A 21882-nucleotide genomic window follows, 5' to 3' on the forward strand; every position below is an offset into this window, starting at 1 on the left:
CGTGCCTTGTTGAATACTAAAATTATTGGATCGTAAACTGTTAGTGAGAACCGCAGCCATAGGGTTATTGTAAAGTACCTCTACCCACTTAATAAAATTTTCACCTAATCCAAATATACACAAAATATATACAAGGTATGCCCAATCTTTGCTATCAAATGCCTTTTCCACATCTAATGAAATCACCATCTCATCTACAGCCCTTTTCTGAAATGTAAAAATACAATTTAAAAGTCTGCGAACATTATTACAGGAATTATGGCCCTTAATAAACCCTGTTTGATCTTCTTTTATAATATAAAGCAGCAAACCGACTTTCCAGTCGGGCTGTTAATATTTTCGAGAGAAGCTTCAAGTCTACTTTTAAAAGAGAGATGTGTCTATAGGAGGCGCAGTGCTTTGGTGGTTTTCCCTTCTTCAAAATCAGAGATATATTAGCTTCTTGTAAGGATGTAGCCAGAAGACCCTTGACGAAAGAGTCATTAAACATGCTTAGTAATGGGTCAACAAAGAGGTTCTGAAATTCTTTATAAAACTCACTACCAAGTCCATCTGTGCCAGGGGCCTTACCACATTGCAGTTTCTTAATAGCATTAAACACCTCTTCTTTGGAGATTGGAGCATTAAGAGACAATTTCTGATTGTCTGTTAAAGTGGGGAGCTTAATGGAAGAGAAAGTCATCCATTAATTTTGGGGCATCCAAAGGTAATTTGGACTTGTACAGACTTTCATAAAATTCCCTAAAAGTATTGTTAATAATTTTAGCCTAATGACATGTGTTTCCCTGCACATGAAGAATTGAAGATGTGATTTGAGGTCTGCCTTTTTCTTTGTAAGGTATGCCAGAAATGTCCCTGCCTTATCACCTTCACTTATCTAGAGCTGAGCGCAGGGCGGTAATTTCTTTCAATCTTGCTGGCGAAGGGTTCTTAATATACGCCTTCTCTACTAATTTCAATTTGGTTTCTAATATATTTTGTTGTTCGTACTGCTTGCGTTGTTTACATGATGTATAACATACACTGCTCAAAAAAATGAAGGGAACACTTAAACAACACAATATAACTCCAAGTAACTCAAACTTCTCAGTACCTTTCTGCTTTCTGGCTGATGTTTTGGTCACTTTTGAATGTTGTTGCTCTTTCACACTCGTGGTAGCAGGAGACGGACTCTACAACCCACACAAGTGGCTCGGGTAGTGCAGCTCATCCAGGATGGCACATCAATGTGAGCTGTGGCAAGAAGGTTTGCTGTGTCTGTCAGCGTCGTGTCCAGAGCCTGGAGGCGCTACGAGGAGACAGGCCAGTACATCTGGAGGAGGCCGTAGGAGGGCAACAACCCAGTAGCAGGACCGCTACCTCCGCCTTTGTGCAAGGAGGAACAGGAGGAGCTGCCAGAGCCCTGCAGAATGACCTCCAGCAGGCCACAAATGTGCATGTGGCTGCACAAACGGTTAGAAACCGACTCCATGAGGATGGTATGAGGGTCCGACGTCCACAGATGGGGGTTGTGCTCACAGCCCAACACCGTGCAGGACGCTTGGCATTTGCCAGAGAACACCAGGATTGGCAAATTCGCCACTGGCGCCCTGTGATCTTCACAGATGAAAGCAGGTTCACACTGAGCACGTCACAGACGTGACAGAGTCTGGAGACGCCGTGGAGAGCGATCTGCTGCCTGCAACATCCTTCAGCATGACCGGTTTGGCAGTGGGTCAGTGATGGTGTGGGGTGGCATTTCTTTGGAGGGCCGCACAGCCCTCCATGTGCTCGCCACAGGGAGCCTGACTGCCATTAGGTACCGAGATGAGATCCTCAGACCCCTTGTGAGACCATATGCTGGTGCGGTTGGCCCTGGGTTCCTCCTAATGCAGGACAATGCTAGACCTCATGTGGCTGGAGTGTGTCAGCAGTTCCTGCAAGATGAAGGCATTGAAGCTATGGACCGGCCCGCCCGTTCCCCAGACCTGAACCCGACTGAGCACATCTGGGACATCATGTCTCGCTCCATCCACCAACGCCACGTTGCACCACAGACTGTCCAGGAGTTGGCGGATGCTTTAGTCCAGGTCTGGGAGGAGATCCCTCAGGAGACCATCCGCCACCTCATCAGGAGTTGCCCAGGCGTTGTAGGGAGGTCATACAGGCACGTGGAGGCCGGACACAACACTGAGCCTCATTTTGACTTGTTTTAAGGACATCACATCAAAGTTGGATCAGCCTGTCGTGTGTTTTTCCACTTTAATTTTGTGTGTGACTCCAAATCCAGGCCTCCACTGGTTGATAAATTTGATTTCCATTGATGATTTTGTTGTCAGCACATTGTACAGAACAAAGTATTCAGTGAGAATATTTCTTTCATTCAGATCTAGGATGAGTTATTTGAGTGTTCCCTTTATTTTTTTGAGCAGTGTATAATGACCCCTCGTGAAAAGGCCTTTAACGTTTCCCATAACAAGGATGGATTGTCAGTGGATGGAAAGTTGATAGACATAAATGATTCTAATTCTGATATAAAGTATGCTAAAAATTTGTGGTCGTTCAGTATTGAGGGATTAAGTCTCCAAAATCTGGATTGTGGTAATGAATTACACAGGTCACCCTTCAAAAAACCTGGTGCATGGTCAGATAGGGTTATATTACCATTTGAGCTAGAAATTACACATTGCAGTCGCCAATTAGGAATAAAGAAATAATCTTTTCTCGTGTGACATTACAGGCCAGTCTTTCACCACGTTAAGGATTCATTAATGTGTGTTAATATATCGCAAGACATATTGCAGTCTCAGTATGACATTTTGGCCATATTGCACAGCCCCATTTTCATATTCTTTTCCCATCACTTTGGGAATTAATGCTATGGTTAAAAGCTGTGTAATGAAAATGTGATGGATTGAGTATCTGTCTTAAATTTGAAATGAGCAGCAAAATAAGTTTTCAAGCATGTACTTCTAAGCAGGCAATGTATTGCAGTGGAAGCTTCTATATACTAAATTGACAGATTTTGAGTGATTGACGATGAAATCCTAGCCATAGTGACCCTTGGCTGTGTCAGTGTCTGATGACAATGGCTCCGCTAATGGCCACAACGCTGCAATTTACTCCTTTATGGTGACAAACTGGTCTCTTTTATGTGCTGGTGTCAGCTGCTCCCTTATGAGCCTCATAGTGTGTTGATATGCTGGAAGCTTCTTTGTTTGTCTCTGCAAGCTTCCTTCTTATATGTCTGTTCAGCGGCTAAACCTGACTTGTTAGTTTGGCTGTTGAAGGAGAAACAGCTGGTGTGTATTTATAAGAGTGATTAAAAGGTTTTTTTTCCTCTCTCGTGCTTGTTTTCAGAGTCTGTAGTTATACAGAAAGTAGGAAACAGACAAATATCAGTGTGCTCTGCTAATGGTTTGTATGCACAGACATGACTTTATATTCAAGTCTAAAGGGAGCTATCCATATGTAGTGTTATCTTTTACTATGGCTCACTGTAGTGTATTATGCTTGTGTCTGCAGAAGCTGCTGGTGGGAGACTTCCCCCATGAACTGGAAGTAGAGGAGATGGAGGAGGACGTTCCCAAGCGCAAGAACCGCACCAAAGGACGGGTACGATACAAAACACGAGGCGAAAACTACCCTCAGCGCCAGGCTCTTCCTGCCAAATATGAGTTACGAACACACACTCTGGCTGAGGAGCGTTCTCTCGGCCTGTAATTCACAGTCTAGTGAGATGCTACAACACAAGCGTGTTTATTGATCTACATGTCAGCTGTGTGTTTAGTTCACAGGGTTGACCAAAGAGCCATCTGTGGCGTATCCCCAAGGCTGAGATGATTTGGTGAGGTGTATCAGGGCCCGTAGATATACTGGAGCCAGGGGTGTCCAGGTTCAGTCCTACAGGGCTGGAGTGCAGCACAGTTTAGTGAGCTCAAACCAGCCTGAATCAAGTCAGCGGTTACTCAGCAGACGCTGGTTGAACCACCAGGGCTTATGCATGCTCATAAGCTAAATCGATCTGAGCATAGCTTTTCTGCCAATTTTTCAAAAGTTATGCATAATTCAATCTTTGAGATGTAAACAAAATCATTCCAAGTGATGTGAGATTCCAGCGAAACTTGCTGATTCGGAACTGTCCACAGTGGTGGTGAGTTGTAGGAACCAGATGTTGAAAGTGTTCGAAACCTCTACTTCATAAAGATCTAACATATATTGGTTGCTAGTACACAGCCTGATGCTTGAGACATTATTTTCTGATAATTTTGACATACGGTTCTGGTTTAAAATGTATTTTTAAAAATCTGTTCTTGGTGGAGAGGTACATGCAGGGCACTGTAAGACAAAACAGTATTAAAGAAACTTATCTTTATTATATTTTTTCAGATTTAAAACATTTGACCATTATCAGCTTTAGATATTATCCAGCAGTCACATGTAGGTTCCCTAATCATTTTACATCACCACTGCTGTAAAGAAATCTGAGTCAGCATGTTTCTTTACAGTTAGAGAGGTGCTGATAATGAATTTTTATGACCCATTCTGATTTTCTTTATGGCCAAATTGGCCAATTTTAAATGGATTCTCACACTGTGTGGGGTAAATTAATGCATGAAATAATAATTTTTTATTAATCAAACTTGCAATATAAACATTATTATGCTCTTTAATGGGCCAAACTGGCATTTTCACATGAAAAAAACGAAAGGAGACAGTAAATCAGTTGTCTATTGAAATAACATGAATCAAATAAAGTGCTACATGGAAAATGGCTATTTAGTACAGTGATTCATGTATAATAAATACTATGACTTTTTGGTATAGCAACTGCATTCAAAATTAGGCAAAATCCTGGACTATAATATACTCATGCTCTAAGCTGATAGACCAGGTCCTTCTTTGCTTCTGTATTTTAACTTGTACTTTTGCAGTAGTGATTCACTCTAGAAGTCGAAAAAAAATGTACAGGCCAATATTTTTGATAACATTGTTCTGGAATGACTTTTCCCAGTGATCCCACCCCAATGATATATTGTCACTGTAAGCAAAAATAGATTGGTTGCTTGAGTTTTCTGGCTTTCAGCAGAAAAACGTCTCTAAACTGCTGCGGTGTTGTAGACATATCGCTTTGTTGCTGTCAGATGTGTGCAAATATTACCATACATCTGAAAACTCCTGTTGCTGTCTAATACATAGTTGGTGTTTTATGAGTATGTTTTCCTGCTATTTTGCCCCATTGCAGCACGGTTATCAGCTAAAGTTATGTCTATGTGACGATATACTTCTTCCTTTATTATAAAATTTAACAGAAGATGTATCAAGGGTTATGGTACAGTATGGCAGAACGGTCGCATGCATCATTTAAACATTATAAAGCATTATATTAGATTTTTAACATTGTTAGCTTTAACTAGTGCTGTAGTGATTCATTGTTTTTTGCATGCATTTTAAAAGTGCAGTATAGATCATTTTTAAAGAAACAATGTATTAATGCATTAACTTGTTTTATAATCTTCATTGTTGATGAATAATTGACTCCAAACCCTACACCAAAGTGTGCTGACTGCCCTCTATTCAGGTCTGGAATTGGACACTCCTGAATTGGGGTCAGGACGCTCTTGTTAGGTTGGAAGATCTAAATTCTCAGGGCAAGTCACTAAATGTACCACGGTCTGTTTGAGAACCATTAATCAAGTTCGCTTGACAAAGCCAACTTACTGTTCTTTGTTTTTTTTATTCTAAGCATTTTTGTACTGTTTTCCGGGTCAGTGTTTTTGAGCTAGATTCTTGAAATTTTGCAGGACCGTTGAAAGTGAATAGTGCATTTTTTTTTTTTTGCAGTCACACATTACAATTTTTCAATTGTTTTTTCACCAAAGGCAATGAAATGAATGTTGGAATGTTGAGAAAGCACATATATACACACACACTGCTCAAAAAAATAAAGGGAACACTCCAATAACTCATCCTAGATCTGAATTAGTGAAATATTATCATTGAATACTTTGTTCTGTACAAAGTTGAATGTGCCGACAACAAAATCTCACAAAAATCATCAATGGAAATCAAATTTATCAACCAGTGGAGGCCTGGATTTGGAGTCACACACAAAATTAAAGTGGAAAAACACACGACAGGCTGATCCAACTTTGATGTGATGTCCTTAAAACAAGTCAAAATGAGGCTCAGTGTTGTGTCCGGCCTCCACGTGCCTGTATGACCTACCTACAACGCCTGGGCAGCTCCTGATGAGGTGGCGGATGGTCTCCTGAGGGATCTCCTCCCAGACCTGGACTAAAGCATCCGCCAACTCCTGGACAGTCTGTGGTGCAACGTGGCGTTGGTGGATGGAGCGAGACATGATGTCCCAGATGTGCTCAATCGGATTCAGGTCTGGGGAACGGGCGGGCCGGTCCATAGCTTCAATGCCTTCATCTCGGAACTGCTGACACACTCCAGCCACATGAGGTCTAGCATTGTCCTGCATTAGGAGGAACCCAGGGCCAACCGCACCAGCATATGGTCTCACAAGGGGTCTGAGGATCTCATCTCGGTACCTAATGGCAGTCAGGCTCCCTCTGGCGAGCACATGGAGGGCTGTGCGGCCCTCCAAAGAAATGCCACCCCACACCATCACTGACCCACTGCCAAACCGGTCATGCTGAAGGATGTTGCAGGCAGCAGATCGCTCTCCACGGCGTCTCCAGACTCTGTCACGTCTGTGACGTGCTCAGTGTGAACCTGCTTTCATCTGTGAAGATCACAGGGCGCCAGTGGGGCGAATTTGCCAATCCTGGTGTTCTCTGGCAAATGCCAAGCGTCCTGCACGGTGTTGGGCTGTGAGCACAACCCCCATCTGTGGACGTCAGGCCCTCATACCATCCTCATGGAGTTGGTTTCTAACCGTTTGTGCAGCCACATGCACATTTGTGGCCTGCTGGAGGTCATTCTGCAGGGCTCTGGCGGTGCTCCTCCTGTTCCTCCTTGCACAAAGGCGGAGGTAGCCGTCCTGCTGCTGGGTTGTTGCCCTCCTACGGCCTCCTCCACGTCTCCTGGTGTACTGGCCTGTCTCCTGGTAGCGCCTCCAGCCTCTGGACACTAAGCTGAGAAACACAGCAAACCTTCTTGCCACAGCTCGCATTGATGTGCCGTCCTGGATGAGCTGCACTACCTGAGCCACTTGTGTGGGTTGTAGAGTCCGTCTCCTGCTACCACGAGTGTGAAAGACCACCAACATTCAAAAGTGACCAAAACATCAGCCAGAAAGCAGAAAGGTACTGAGAAGTGGTCTGTGGTCCCACCTGCAGAACCTCTCCTTTATTGAGTGTGTCTTGCTAATTGCCAGTAATTTCCACCTGTTGTCTGTTCCATTTGCACAGCAGCTGTGAAACTGATTGTCAGTGTTGCTTCCTAAGTGGACAGTTTGATTTCACAGAAGTTTGATTTACTTGGAGTTATATTGTGTTGTTTAAGTGTTCCCTTTATTTTTTTGAGCAGTGTATATTAGCAACCACTTACGCTACCATAGCAATAGGCTAGCAACACCTTAACAACTACCTTGAAAAACAAAGTAATGGCCAAGCTGCACCTCATTGATCACCTGGGTAACCATAGAAATGGCCTAGCAACGTGATAGCATCCACCTGAGATACCATAGCAATAGGCTACCAACAGCTTAACACCTTAATTAATTTAACTCAGTTCATTAATTCAATTTGTTTCAACAATGAACCACCTGGGCTATCATAGAAATGGCCTAGCAACACGTTAGCAACCACCTGGGATACGATAGCAATGGCTTTGTCAGGCCAACTTACACTTCTTTCACAAACTTTCCCCTTCTATTCTTATCGGTGGTCTTCTCTTAACCGGATCCTTATCTGAGCAGTTTTCCTTCTTCTCTGCTTGGGTCTTATTCTTATACAGTGCAGTTCCAGCACTTGAGAGAGGTCAGATCATAATACCACAATGTATGTACTTAAGCACACACTTTAAACTTTACTTATGAAATGCCCACACTGTAGGCCAGAAACCACTCTGTGTGATCCAGATAAGCATGATGAGAGAACAAAGAGAGACTTGCATTGTGTAACTGGGACTGAAAGCAAAACTATCTGCATCAGCACTTTCTGTGAGTACCTCACACCCTTGGTGCTGTTAACTTGCTCTCAGGTGTTACAGACCCCTGGAGGGGTGAAGACAGAGAGACGCTGTGATAAATGTATCGTAAGCTCAATTTCCGATGTGTGTGTGCACTCTGGTTTATCTTTATGATAACTAAATCTTCCTATGATCAAAGAAATACATTATAATGCATTTGTTGCGATTCAATTGCATCAATTTTGACATGTTAAAATTTATTATACTCAATTACACTAATATTCAATAAAGTATGAGCTCATTTTTTGGCCATAAATAAAATTCTCTGGCTATTTTAAAATGTACAAAAAGCTTGGTGTATTATTTTTACTGTGTATTTCCCAGTACTGTGTAAATAGTTCCCTAGGTACATTTGCTTATTAAGTGTATTTTTAAACGTAAATTTGAATCGTCCCGAAAAAAATCATATCATACTGTGGTGAAACTGGAGTGATGCATTGAATCGTTTTCTGAAGAATCATTGTTGAATCATATTGGTGTGCGGTCAAGAGATTAACTTTAAGAGCATATGGACATTACTGGTCACAGGGAATAAGACGCACCTTATGGAGCAGAGCTAAAGCCTTAGACATACTGTACTGTGTAAAAGTCATAGACCACCATGCATTCTTTTAATTTCCAGTCAAAATGGTTATTAAGCACAATGTTTAGCATCAAAAATACACATTTGATAGAATATTATACAGAAGACCAAATAACTACACGTAAGAGCATTTTTTCAGAAATTAGTGTGTTCATTATTAGAGCTTCCATTCTTTTCAAGAAATTTTTTTAGTTTTTTGCCCTTATCCCTTGTTTTTGAGCGCGACCTTGGCCCTTGGAACTGAGTTTAAATGTGTAGTGGTTGAAATCTTCCCCTATGAAATGAGCCCCTCTAATAAAAGAGCATCACTTCATTAACAGCTACTAGCGCCGCTCTGTAGGCGACCCTGCCCGTCTGCAGGGACAGCAGAAGAGGGGAAAGTTCAGCTCCTCACTGCTGGGCTTTAGTTACATTTAGAGAGTCATATGTCTTTAAAAAAACGGGCGGATGTGACAATTTATTATCGCCCACTGCTAATTCTTCAGTCAAATAAAGCTGAAGTCATCCATTTGCCAGCTTCTTGTTCAAATTTTTCTGTTCCACCTTAAATGGAGCAGCAGTTCTGATGCCCGAGGCTCCTGAATGTAACTGCTGCACCACTTAAGGCAGAACAAGACATTTAGCTAGCTAGCAAGCACCTGAGACCTCAGCATACCACTAGCGACCTTTTATTCTTGTTATGAAGAAAAGGACCATAATACACTGAAACAACATGAATCTAAGATAATACAACAGTTATTGTTCATTTTTAACTGAGAAAATTCTCACATTTGTGGGTCTCTTTGGTTGCTTGGGCAGCCATCATGCCACTACATTTGGAGGGTGCCTCTGAAAAACCCATGTTTTCACGCTACACCCCTCTATCTCAACAAAACAGTTTAACCCTAGGAGTGAATGCGCAGAACGGAGGGCTAAGGGCTAAGGGGTAGGGCAAGGGTTGAAATGGGATTGGGCCTTGCTTTCTGTTATTTCCACACCTTCAGAGTTCAGTCTTAGGAGATGGTTACACTTCAGTCTTCCCTGGTTGTCCAGTGTTCTGAGAACACCAGCAGCGTCTTTGTTTGACTTGTACAGTTTTGTCTGTGTCCTTTTCTCAGTAAGGGCTTCTTGACAGCTACACATCCTTTCAGACCCATAGTGTTGTCATCTCCCAATGGAGAGATGGACAGCAACACCCGTGAATTTCGTTTTGTAGATTGGAGTCTCTGCATGTTTTAAGAAATTTTTGAACTCCAGTTTTGGAAACTCATGTTTTTTCTGTTATTTTTATTTGACTTCCCCACTTTTTTTTGAAGTGGACTTGACACAAATATCTGCTGAAAAAAGCCGCCTTGTCCTTAGTGGCTGTTTTAGCTGGAAATAAATATATGGTTCTGGTCTTTGACGTTTCCACAGTGCTGTAAGACTCTACACAATATAGTCATAGACAGCCCATTGCAGGAGGAGGTGTGTGTAGCCTGTGTGTGTCTGTGTTTCTGTTTGAGTGAGACTTGCACAGAGAGAGCAGACGAGAGCGCCTCAGCGTCTTCCAAATGTTTGTTCTGAGTAGCAGTTCTGTGTTGTTCTGTGTGTGATGATGAACGTGCTGCTCCACCCCGGCCAGGCCTGTGGCGTCGGTGGAATGAGGAAGAGACAGGAGCCGGCCTCCTTAGAGGACAGAGACAAGCCATACGTGTGTGACAGTGAGTGTCATTTCTCTAAGATAATGCATCTTCCACAGTCCAGCACTGTGACTCAGAGCTGAATGTGATATTATGTGATTGGTTTTAACCTTAAATGAAAGAAGACGAGACGTGACTACAAACATGAAAACAATCATTCCGTTCCTATTTCCGTGCTTTATTAATGCAGTGGCTTGGCAAAAAACCTCCTACCTATTGGTAGCCCATCAGCCGAGGCATATCAGACACATCGCATAGCTAAAAGCAGTAGTAGCAGCCATTGTGTAGTCTGTGATTTAGTGAGATCACAGTTAAGAGACAGTACCCGTCCGGTTGCAGGTATCAGTATTGGATTAATATCTGCAGAAAATGGAATATGCTGAAATAGCACTCACATGACGTGATGTCATGTTAGCTGTGTGTTTCTCCTTGTGGGGTAGGAGAGTTTCTGAGTAGTTTTTCAAGAAAAAAGGTTTAAATATCAGTAACGAAAGAAGAAAAAGATTACCCTACATTGAAAGTTAAAGTTTTTTTTTGTTATTTTGTTCCAAGAGTGGAGAGTGTCAGGAACCATTAGCCTTTAGCAAAACTAAACAACCAAACATCTCTGAAACATCACTTTAATGTTCATGGCTAAAGTATAATGTTGGTGGTTTTAAATAAATAGTCATTAAGGGAGACAAGAGTTGTTCCATCCATTGTTCTGCATCGTATTGATAATACCTGCCTCCCCTTTTTCCCGCGTTTTAGTCTGCGGCAAGCGTTACAAGAATCGGCCAGGCCTGAGTTACCACTACACCCACACGCACCTGGCGGATGAAGAGGGCGAGGAAGACTCAGAGCGCCACACCCTTCCATTCCAGCGCAAGAACAACCACAAACGTAGGTTGGACATTTAAATTTGATCTCCTTAAAGGAACAGTTTGAGAAAAAAGTCTGATTTGTAGAATTTTCTCCTTGTTGTGTTTTTGCGTCTGTAGTTTTACGGTTAATCTGTGAGCCAAATACAGCTAACAAGTAATGAAAGCACAAATCCCACCGTTTATTCCTTGCTCAGCACCACCACCTGCCCCTTTATGGGGACTCTGACTTTTATTTTTCGTTTCATTTTTTAATGTCAACAATTCTTCATCACTCATTTCTTCTAGTCATACAGATATATGGTGACACTCACAACCAAAGAAAGCCCCCTAACACACAATCCTGCCCCCTCCACTCACAACACTCCCCTTGCCTGCCCATCCCTCCCCACTAAGTAAAAGGAAAGACAGAGATAGCTGACAGAGGAAAAAACATAGACAATGGACCGTTGACCATTTAGCATTTCACGTTTAAAGTATCTAACACTTGCATCACATTGCAATATTGATGTTCTGTCGTACGTCAGTTTTGTCAGAGGTTAGTGTTATAGGAACATCCCTTTTGCAAAGATGCTTGTTTTTAGCTTTTTAAATTATATTTTGTGTACTTATGATATCCAGAAACTTAAACAAACACAATTCCAAAAAAATATTAGACAGCATGTGAAATGAATGCCCTGCGATGGACTGGCGACCTGCCCAGGGTGTATCCTGCCTTCCGCCCGATGACCGCTGGGATAGGCTCCAGCACCCCCCCCACGCGACCCTGAGGGAGAAGCGGCTTAGAAAATGGATGGATAGATGGATGGATGTGAAATGAAAACAGTACAACACAATATTTGATGTTTTACTTTAGAAATTGTACTGTTTATTTCTTTGAATGTGCTCATTCAAAATATTATGTCTGCAACTTATTCCTGAAAAGTTGGGACAGGAGCATGTTTACCACTGGTGTACACCAACTTTCCTTTTAGCAGCACTTAATAATCAACTGGGGACTAAAGACACTGATTTATCTTTTTTAAATATGATTTTTTTTTTTGCCATTTTTGAGTCTTACAAGTCTTCAGCTGTGCATGGACCCATATGGAACCTGCATCATTGTATTTCACACTTCACGTTTTCAATAGAAGAGAGTCTGGCACCTGCACTCCCTGATTATGCTGTTATGACTTGTGCAGAATGTTTCTTGTGTGTGTGTATAGATAGATAGATAGATAGATAGATAGATAGATAGATAGATAGATACAGTGCCCTCCACAATTATTGGCACCCCTCATTAAGATGTGTTCTTGGGTTTCTAATAATCTCTTTTTTTAAATAATATAGGACATCAATGCAAAATCCAACCTTTAATTCAAGTGCATTTATTCAGTGGGAAAAAATCCCACATTAAGAAATAATTCTTTTACATGAAATTATCTGTGCCACAATTATTGGCACCCCTGATGTTAATACTTTGTACCACCCCCTTTTGCCAACAAGATAGCGCTTAATCTTCTCCTATAACATTTCACAAGATGGGAGAACACAGAGAGAGGGATCTTCCACCTTTCCTCTCTGCACAGTCTCTCTAAATCGTCCAGAGTCCTGGGTCCTCTCCTGTGCACTCTCCTCTTCAGCTCACCAGGTCTGGGGACTTCATGATGCCATGCACCCTAGCAAGGTTCCTGGGGCCTTCGCAAGAGAAACAGGCCCACAGCATCACCGATCCTCCACCATACTTCACAGTGGGCGTGAGGTGCTTTTCTGCATACTTGTCTTTTGTGTTACACCAGACACACTTAAGAGTATTTGTTGCCAAAAAGCTCTATCTTGGTCTCATCTGACCGAAGCACATGGTCCCAGTTGAGGTCCCAGTACCGCTTAGTGAACTCCAGAGGTTTACGTTTATGCCTGTAAGTGAGAAAAGGCTTTTTCCATGCCTCCCAGACAGCGTGTTGGCATGTAGATGGCACCTGATGGTTGTTATGGAGACTTTGTGACCCCAAGCTGCTGCTCTTTGATGCAGCTCTCTAACGATGAGCTTTGGAGAACTTCTTACTTCTCTTCCTGTCCTCCTCACTGAGCGTGGTGGAGAGATGACCCTGCGTCCTCGTCCAGGCTTGCCCGCCACTGTTCCAGTTGTTTTAAACTTCTCGATGATTCCTCTGACCGTAGATGTGGGCAGGTGGAGGCGAATGCCTGACTGATGAAGGCCGACACACCTGACTCGAACGCTGCGTTCTCTCATCTTTCCCATGTGGAAGAGGGGATAAGAGGAATAGGCCTCTGTGTCACCTCATATTTATACCCCAGGGAAACAGGAAGTGATGAATTACTAATTAAAGGTTCATCTTTATAAACTACAGTAGAAATGACAGAAATGCTTCAATTACATTTATTTTCTAGGAATTGATAGGGGTGCCAATAATTGTGGAACACGTGATTTTATGAAAAATATATGATTTCTTAGTCAGGGATTTATTTATTTATTTTTAATTCACTTGACGTAAAGGTTACATTTTCTACAATTTTCAGTGTGAGATTATGCTTCTGAAATAAAAATTGAATTTATTTTAAGGCTTTAAACACATCTTAACGAGGGATGCCAATAATTATGGAGTGCACTGTGTATATATATATACACTAAAACATGAATTATCTCGCCTTTGTACTGCTTTTGTGTAAATACAAGTCAGAATGGACTTAAATGTTACATTTACATTTTACATACTGTCCCAACTTTTTGGAATTGGGTTTTTTAATTATCGGTAATAGACATTATTTACTGGGTACTTGTTTTGAAAGAACAGTTCAAAACAAATTAAAATGAAATAAATCACGTTTCCATTCTGGAGATGTGCTTTCTGTCTGGAGAATGTCTACAATACTGTGTAAAGCTCTCTTAAGTGCCCTTTGTTGTCATTTTAGTTAAAGAAAATGGAACAGAATAGTACGATCACAGCAAGATAAGTCAGAGTTATAAGACATTCTTTATGCTTACAGTCTCACTAACTTAATTCATGCTAACCTAAAGGGGAATTCCACAGATTTCAGTCATAATTCAGTGTTATTCAAATTGGAGCTTGGCCTAAAACTCCATTTTAATCTATTAATGGCAGAGAGGTGCATGCAGGTCAAAATAGGAAGACAGAAAACTTTTTTCAGGTTTGTCAACAACGTTACACATAAAAAGTATGATGTAGGGTTAGTAAGTAAAATGGCTGTATTGGCGCAGGATACATTGCAACCCCTGGTTCTTATCACCACCACCGGGAAGAAATCTAACAGGCTATCAAGTCTCACTTAGGACCAAGGTGAGAATCAGGTTAAGTATAGCATTAGGATTAGGGCCAGGTTTAAGGCTAGAGAAAATTAAGGTGAACTGAATATATATTTAATTATTCAAATAGAAGATGATATATACTATAGGGAGTATTTAAATGATATTAGGTTACTATTTTACCATAACCAATGTGACATATACAGTCGCAGAAGATACATGTAGGTTCACTGCTTATTATGAGTAGTAAATAATATGGCTATATTTGTGTTGTAGACAATACGATTCTCTGTAATGAGGTCCATCATTTCAAACCACTGTGGAAGACCGATTCCCCTTTAACAACACAGTCTAGGGAATGTGAGTGATTATTTAGGCACACAGACTGCATGATACTAACTGTGAAGATATAAGCTTTCTGTGCTCATTAGCTAAATTAGCCTCATAGCTCCAGTGCAAAACTACAGCAGCAAACTTCAGCTGAATGACTACGTTTAGAGTAAGGAGTAAAATATTCCTTTAATATGCCGCAACTCACTTCTCAGGACTTGTTATTTTTTGATTGGCGCTACCTCAGCCTAGTCATACAAGCGCCATGTCCTTTTGTGTGATGAAGCCTCTGCTGTATTTGACCTCGTTGCAATGTCCTTGCGAAAGCATGCCCATTTACCTCCTAGAGTTAATTGGCCGAGCACCAGGGTGAAGGGGCCTGTCTGCTTTTCCACCTCGTACAGCAACCGGCCGTCCTCACAGCACCGGCACCGCGCGCTCTTTTCGTGTGTTTTTCCAGCAGTGTGTGTTTGTAGATGCGTGAATGCTGTGGAATCATGCACCTGCGTGTGTATATGCGACAACACGTATTCCACTGCCCTCCCAATCTGTCAGGTTATGAACGCACTCCTCTTCCATAGTACACCACAAGCAATATTATTAATAAGAGGGGCTTTTTAATGAAACCTCAGCCATACATTATTCATGCAATATTCCGAGTCCAAAAAAAGAAACGTCTAGACGCAGGCGCACGGCTGCCAGACCCGAGCCGTACGATGAAGTATTGGAGCCAGACCAAATCCAGATTCGCATTCTCTTTCTCTCTCTCGATTTCTTTTTCCACTGGTGCCCGAGCCCCTCCCTCTTTACTTCTCTCCTTTTTCAATCAGTTTGATAAATGACAGATTATTCTGCCAAGAGATGAGATTCTGGCTTTTTCCATTTTCTCGTTCCGTCCCTCTCCTCTCTCTCTCTACCTCCTTTTTCCTCCTCACCTCTCTTTTCCCCTTCTGTCTCTTCCCTCTGTCTCATTCTCTTCTACTCTCTCGCCCCTTTTCCAGTCTCATCCCTTTGTCTTTTCTGCCACCCCTCTTACATATCTCTCTCTATTTCTTTCCTTGTCTCTCTTTCTATGCTTATCCGCCTCTCTCTCCTCCCTGCCTCTCCCGCTCCCTCATCTCTCTTTGCTTTTGATTTAAGATTCATCTATCGGTTATCTGTTTTTTTTTTTTTCCTTCCCCCTCTACTTTTTATTTATTTCCATAGCTGAAGCGAAACTGGTTTGGGCTGAGATGAGAAGCTGCATTAAAATTCATGTCTGCTCATATTCTTTTTCATATGAGGCATAGAGGCTGTGGGTGGGTGGAGGACGTGGTGGTTTTGGGGGGGATGTGGAAGCAGTGCAGTGATGGTGTTGGGGTGTGTGTGGGGGTGGGGGTTGGCTGGGCATTGATGTGAATGTGTCAGGGAATGGTAGGGGGAGTGAGGTGAGGTTGGTGTTTGCTTTTGGAGGTCGCCCCTTCTAGATATGCACCTGAAAATTGGATTTTGTGACTCCGGTAGTTCGAGTTAAGAAGCCCAACCCCCCCTCCTTGCACCATGGTGCACACACATGCACACGCACACACACACACACACACGCACGCGTGCGCACACACACACACACACACACACACACACACACACACATACAAAGCTAGAGGTGTAGATTGAGACGGAGGCTGTGGGGTATGGAGACAGTCAGAAAGGAAGCAGGCAGAGAGAGAGAGAGAGAGAGAGAGAGAGAGAGAGAGAGAGAGAGAGAGAGAGAGAGAGAGAGAGAGAGAGAGAGAGAGAGAGAGAGAGAGAGCGAGACAGAGAGAGAGAAAGAGACAGAGAGAGAGAGAGAGAAAGAGACAGAGAGAGAGAGAAAGAGAGAGAGAGAGAGAGAGAGAGAGACAGAGAGAGACAGAGAGAGAGAGAGAGAGAGAGAGAGAGAGAGAGACAGAGAGAGAGAGAGAGAGAGAGAGAGAGAGAGAGAGAGAAAGAGAGAGAGAGAGAGAGAGAGAGAGAGAGAGAGAGATTCTAGGGTTTCTAGCTGCTTTCCATTGAATTATAGCAGGTTAAATATGTGGTTAAATATAGGCGTGTAACAAGGCAGCCACTATTTGATTCAATTCATGATACTGGGTCCAAGATTCGGTTCTCACGATACTGTGAACAAAATGTAAACAAAATTTATGACAAATAATAAATATAAAAATATTATTGCATAGCTTGCTGCATGCCACTTACTTTGGGTATTTTAATAATGTTGATGAGATCTTGTTGTCAGGCATTTTCTCCTCAGTGGACAATAAGCCAACATGAAATATATTTCCACTGTTTCTGCATCTAGCTAACAGCAGCTAGAGTAGGTTAGAGTAGTTTAGTAATAAAGCCGTGCTAAATCTGCCCTCTCAATCAGGTCTTTAACAAAGTGCTCAATTTTAGGCACTTACATTTCAGACTGGCACAGAGTAATATACATAATTACTCACAAATATGAACAAACCCATAAGATATTCAGTCCTGTTGAAAGATAAAATCAGTGGTTTACTCAACTCTTGTATATTCTCTGTGCTGAAAAGCAATGAGTGATTTCAGTGTTTGAAAACTGACAATTCAAATGGTTAACCAAGTAGTGCTGAACCCGTGAGCATCCCTATTTCACAGTGTAAAGGACAGCTGCTGTGCTCAAATGATGTGGCACAATAAAAATCCAAAGAAATGGAGATATATGGTTATACGCTGTTGGACTGAACTGAATGTTTGCATTGATTGATGAATAGAAACCAGATTTAAATGCTTTGGCAACACTGTCACTTAACATGATCTTGCATATAAAACTGGCTTGAGTAGAACTGTTAAAAGAGAGAGAGCAATTCACAGAGAGGTTCTGCGATAAGAGGTTCAGAGAATGAGAGATTGAGAGAAAGAGATTCAGAAAGCTGCAGAGAGAAAAACAGAGAGAGGCGGTGGGTAGGGAGTGATGATGGCTGTGGCCAAGGTCACATTTCTTAGGTTCCATTCTTTGTTTATTCCTGTCATGTCATTACTGTTCGAGCACTTCTCTCCCTTTCTCCCCATCCATCTCTTTCACTCTCATCTTCATTCTTTCTCTCTTTCCCTCTCTGTAGAACACACCCTCGCCGAACACCACAACATTACACTCTTCTGCCCTGTGATTGCAGCGATTAAACCCGCTGGTAAACAAACGGCTCTGAAAAAAAGCTTCCATCCGGCTCCCCTCCTCAAATAAACTCCCTCACGCCAAGTACAGAATGGAAAAAAACAGTGGTGTGATTGCAGGTCTGATTTGTAGCTCGGATGGTAATGACATAGCAGCACACCTGACTGGAGCTGTATCGAGAGGATGACGGAAAGGAGTGAAGTAAAGCGGCACACAAGCTCCTGTTTAAAATGATCATAAATATATAATACACACAGACAGTGTAAGATATATAAATGACAGCATAATGTCAGAAAGTCGATCTGTGTCCTGCTGTAGCTGCTCACACTCCGACTGGCAGCATGTTTTTAATGTAAATGAAGTGCGATGTGTTTGTGCTGCCAAAAGAGAGTGTCGCGCCAGTTTATTGGACGTGATCTTTTGAGAGTTGGGCCATATGTGATCTCAGCGTTGACTGAGGCACAATCTACCTGTTCTTTTAACACCAAAAAGAAAACATGACTTTATATCCAAAGCTGCGTACTTGGGTATATAACCCATTAAACCGCCCGTATGTGGGTCCACGTTTCAAATTCTCACCCTCACAAGTTGCATAATTTATAGTACTACTGAATAATAAGTCCTAAGATTAATAACTGAATATCAAGCCTGTAGTTTGAAGCAGTGCTTCAGCCAAAAATCTGACATTTGCCAAGACATGCTTTTACACTGAAGGTATCTTAGAATAATGCAAACAGCAAGCCTAAATTAATGCTCACTTGCCTCAAACTGCATTGAGCTGTTAAGTAATCTAAAATAAAGTTAATGTTGATATGTTATCAACATTATCATCATGACATGAAAGATTCACTGGTGGTTTTGGATAGTAAATAAAATGGCTACATTTCTATTGTAGACATCACAACCCCTGTTTCCTGTCACCAACACTGTAAATAAATTAGCAGTAAATTTCTACACAGTGTACCATTTCATATTACACCACTCTGAATTATGTTGTTCACATCTCTGCAGCCAAATAATGCAGACATTTTGAAAATGGGTACCTTTACAGTAGTGCTTGAAAGTTTGTGAATTTTCTGTAGTTCTGCATAAATTTGACCTAAAACATCATCAGATTTTCACACGAGTCCTAAAAGTGGATAAAGAGAACCCAGTTAAACAAATGACAAAAATATTCCACTGGTCATTTGTTTATTGAGGAAAATGATCCAGTATTACAGATCTGTGAGTGGCAGAAGTCTGTGAACCTTTGCTTTCAGTATCTGGTGTGACCCCCCTGTGCAGCAATAACTGCAGCTAAACTGTTGGTCAGTCCTGAACACCGGCTTGGAGGAATTTTAGCCCATTCCTGCGTACAGAACAGCTTCAACTCTGGGATGTTGGTGGGTTTCCTCACATTAACTGCTGCTTCAGGTCCTTCCACAACATTCCGATGGGATTATGGTCAGGACTTTGACTTGGCCATTCCAGAACATTAGCTTTCCTCTTCTTTAACCTTCTTTGGTAGAACGACTTGTGTGCTTAGGGTCGTTGTCTTGCTGCATGACCCACCTTCTCTTGAGCTTCAGTTCATGGACAGATGTCCTGACGTTTTCCTTTAGAATTCTCTGATATAATTCAGAATTCATTGTTCCATCAATGATGGCAAGCCGTCCTGGCCCAGATGCAGCAAAACAGGCCCATACCATGATACTATCACCACCATGTTTCACAGATGGGATAAGGTTCTTATGCAGGAATGCAGTGTTTTCTATTTTGTTCTATTTTGGTCTCATCCATCCACAAAACATTCTTCCAGTAGCCTTCTGGTTTGTCCACGTGATCTTCAGCAGACGAGCAGCAATGTTCTTTTTGGAGAACGTTGGCTTCTCCTTGCAACCCTGCTATGCACACTATTGTTGTTCAGTGTTCTCCTGATGGTGGACTGCTTAGAAGTTACCCTGGGGTGCTTTGTGACCTTGCCGACTATCACATGCCTTGCTCTGATCTTTGTTGGTCGACCACTCCTGAGAAGAGAAACCATGGTCTTGAATTCCCTCCATTTGTATACAGTCTGTCTGACTGTGGTTTGGTGGAGTCCAAACTCTGTAGAGATGGTTCTGTAACCTTTTCCAGCCTGATGAGCATCAACAGCTCTTTTTCTGAGGTCCTCAGAAATCTCCTTTGTTCAGGCCATGATACACTTCCATAAACGTGTGTAGTGAAGAGCGGACTTTGACAGATCCCTGTTCTTTAAATAAAACAGGGTGCCCACTCACACCTGATCGTGATCCCACTGATTGAAAACACCCGACTTTAATTTCACCTTCAAATTAACTGCTAATCCTACAGGTTCACAGTTATTGCTGCACAGGGGGGTCACACCAGATACTGAAAGCAAAGGTTCACAGACTTCTGCCACTCACAAATCTGTAATACTGGATCATTTTCCTCAATAAACAAATGACCAGTGGAATATTTTTGTGTCATTTGTTTAACTGGGTTCTCTTTATCCACTTTTAGGACTTGTGTGAAAATCTGATGATGTTTTAGGTCAAATATATGCAGAAATATAGAAAATTCTAAAGGATTCACAAACTTCCAAGCACCACTGTATGTAGCTCATTTTTGGCTAAACTATCAGCCAGAAATGAATGAAGGCTTTACTTGCCATAATAATCACATTGTAGCATCAGGCCTGCTCTCACTCCATCTTCTTTCCAGTGTAAGTCGGTAGGCCTAGGCTTCTACCTGCTACCAGTTCGCACTCCCGTATGCAACAAAGCGGGAAGAGCTGCGACCGTTGCCTAGCGATGGTGTTGCCATGGCAACCAGACAGCCAGCCAGGCTTTCGCTATAAAGAATACGGCGTTATATGTACATTGGGTTCGGTGGAGGGAGGGGAGGCCGTGGAGTTTAGAGTTGCCTGAGCTTTGAGGAGTCTGTGCGTGCGCGTTTGTGTGGTGAAGGCATGAAAGACAGAGAGAGAGAGAGAGAGAGAGAGAGAGAGAGAGAGAGAGAGAGAGAGAGAGAGAGTGTAATTCTCTTTATGATTTACCATATATATGAGCCCAGACAGGGAGGGGGCTGAGCTGAATGATATTGCAGTCTGGCTCATTTGCTATTCTGTATTAAGAGCAAGACTGAGGACTGGGGGTTGCAGGACTGGGACTGGCTTCTGAAAGTAATTTGAGCTATATCGGGATAACCTCTCCACCCCCACCCCACATATGCTCTCTCCCCTCTGTCTTTGTCTCTCCTGCTTTCCACACACACACACACACACACACACACACACACACACACACATGCATACACAGCACAGTGACAGTAAGGAAAACAGAGCATTCCAAAGAACCACATATTGTGTCAAGAGCTGGATTTGTGCCCTTGTGCCCAATTCTCAGAAGTCCTATCCTGGATGGGCCTTGTAATGAATTAAATACACATGAATGGATTCTTAATGTGGTTAAAGATGAACCTGCATTATTTTTGACCCGAGTGATTTGCGTTTGCCGGATTATATGAATGTCCTTATGCACACAGACACTCTCAGAAACTCACCTTCATCGGCTGCATCATGGCAAAATGTGATTTGTAAGAGGCTCATTTACATATTGCAGCCTTGTGTGATATTGGAATTGCACAAGCCAACACTGACCTAATGATTAGTAAACATACTGCGCAGTCATACAGTTGAAAACAGAAAAGGGAAAAAAACATTTTTTTTTCTAAATCATAACAATGTGTACCTGTGGTTTTCAGGAAAGGGAAGCTTTTGTTTATACGGTCTGGTATGTTATCAGCATGTAAAGTAAATGGACGCATGTTGCTTCTTAGTCCATTCAAACACTGAAATCTTTGAAGAAAAACACCAAAGTAGCCTCTGAGACATCATAAACGGGATTACG

At 42.1% G+C, this 21882-nt stretch overlaps 1 protein-coding gene across 1 annotated transcript in view; it reads left to right on the forward strand.

The window, feature by feature from the left end:
* dpf1 (D4, zinc and double PHD fingers family 1) overlaps positions 1 to 21882 on the forward strand; it is a 77531-nt gene that overhangs the window by 33704 nt on the left and 21945 nt on the right. The window contains exons 6-8 of the mRNA XM_017684362.2: positions 3505 to 3594; positions 10329 to 10407; positions 11137 to 11268. Coding sequence (XP_017539851.2) covers positions 3505 to 3594; positions 10329 to 10407; positions 11137 to 11268 — 301 coding nt within the window. The remainder of the gene's footprint in view (positions 1 to 3504; positions 3595 to 10328; positions 10408 to 11136; positions 11269 to 21882) is intronic.

Source organism: Pygocentrus nattereri, chromosome 17, assembly GCF_015220715.1.
Source record: "Pygocentrus nattereri isolate fPygNat1 chromosome 17, fPygNat1.pri, whole genome shotgun sequence".
NCBI lineage: Eukaryota > Metazoa > Chordata > Actinopteri > Characiformes > Serrasalmidae > Pygocentrus > Pygocentrus nattereri.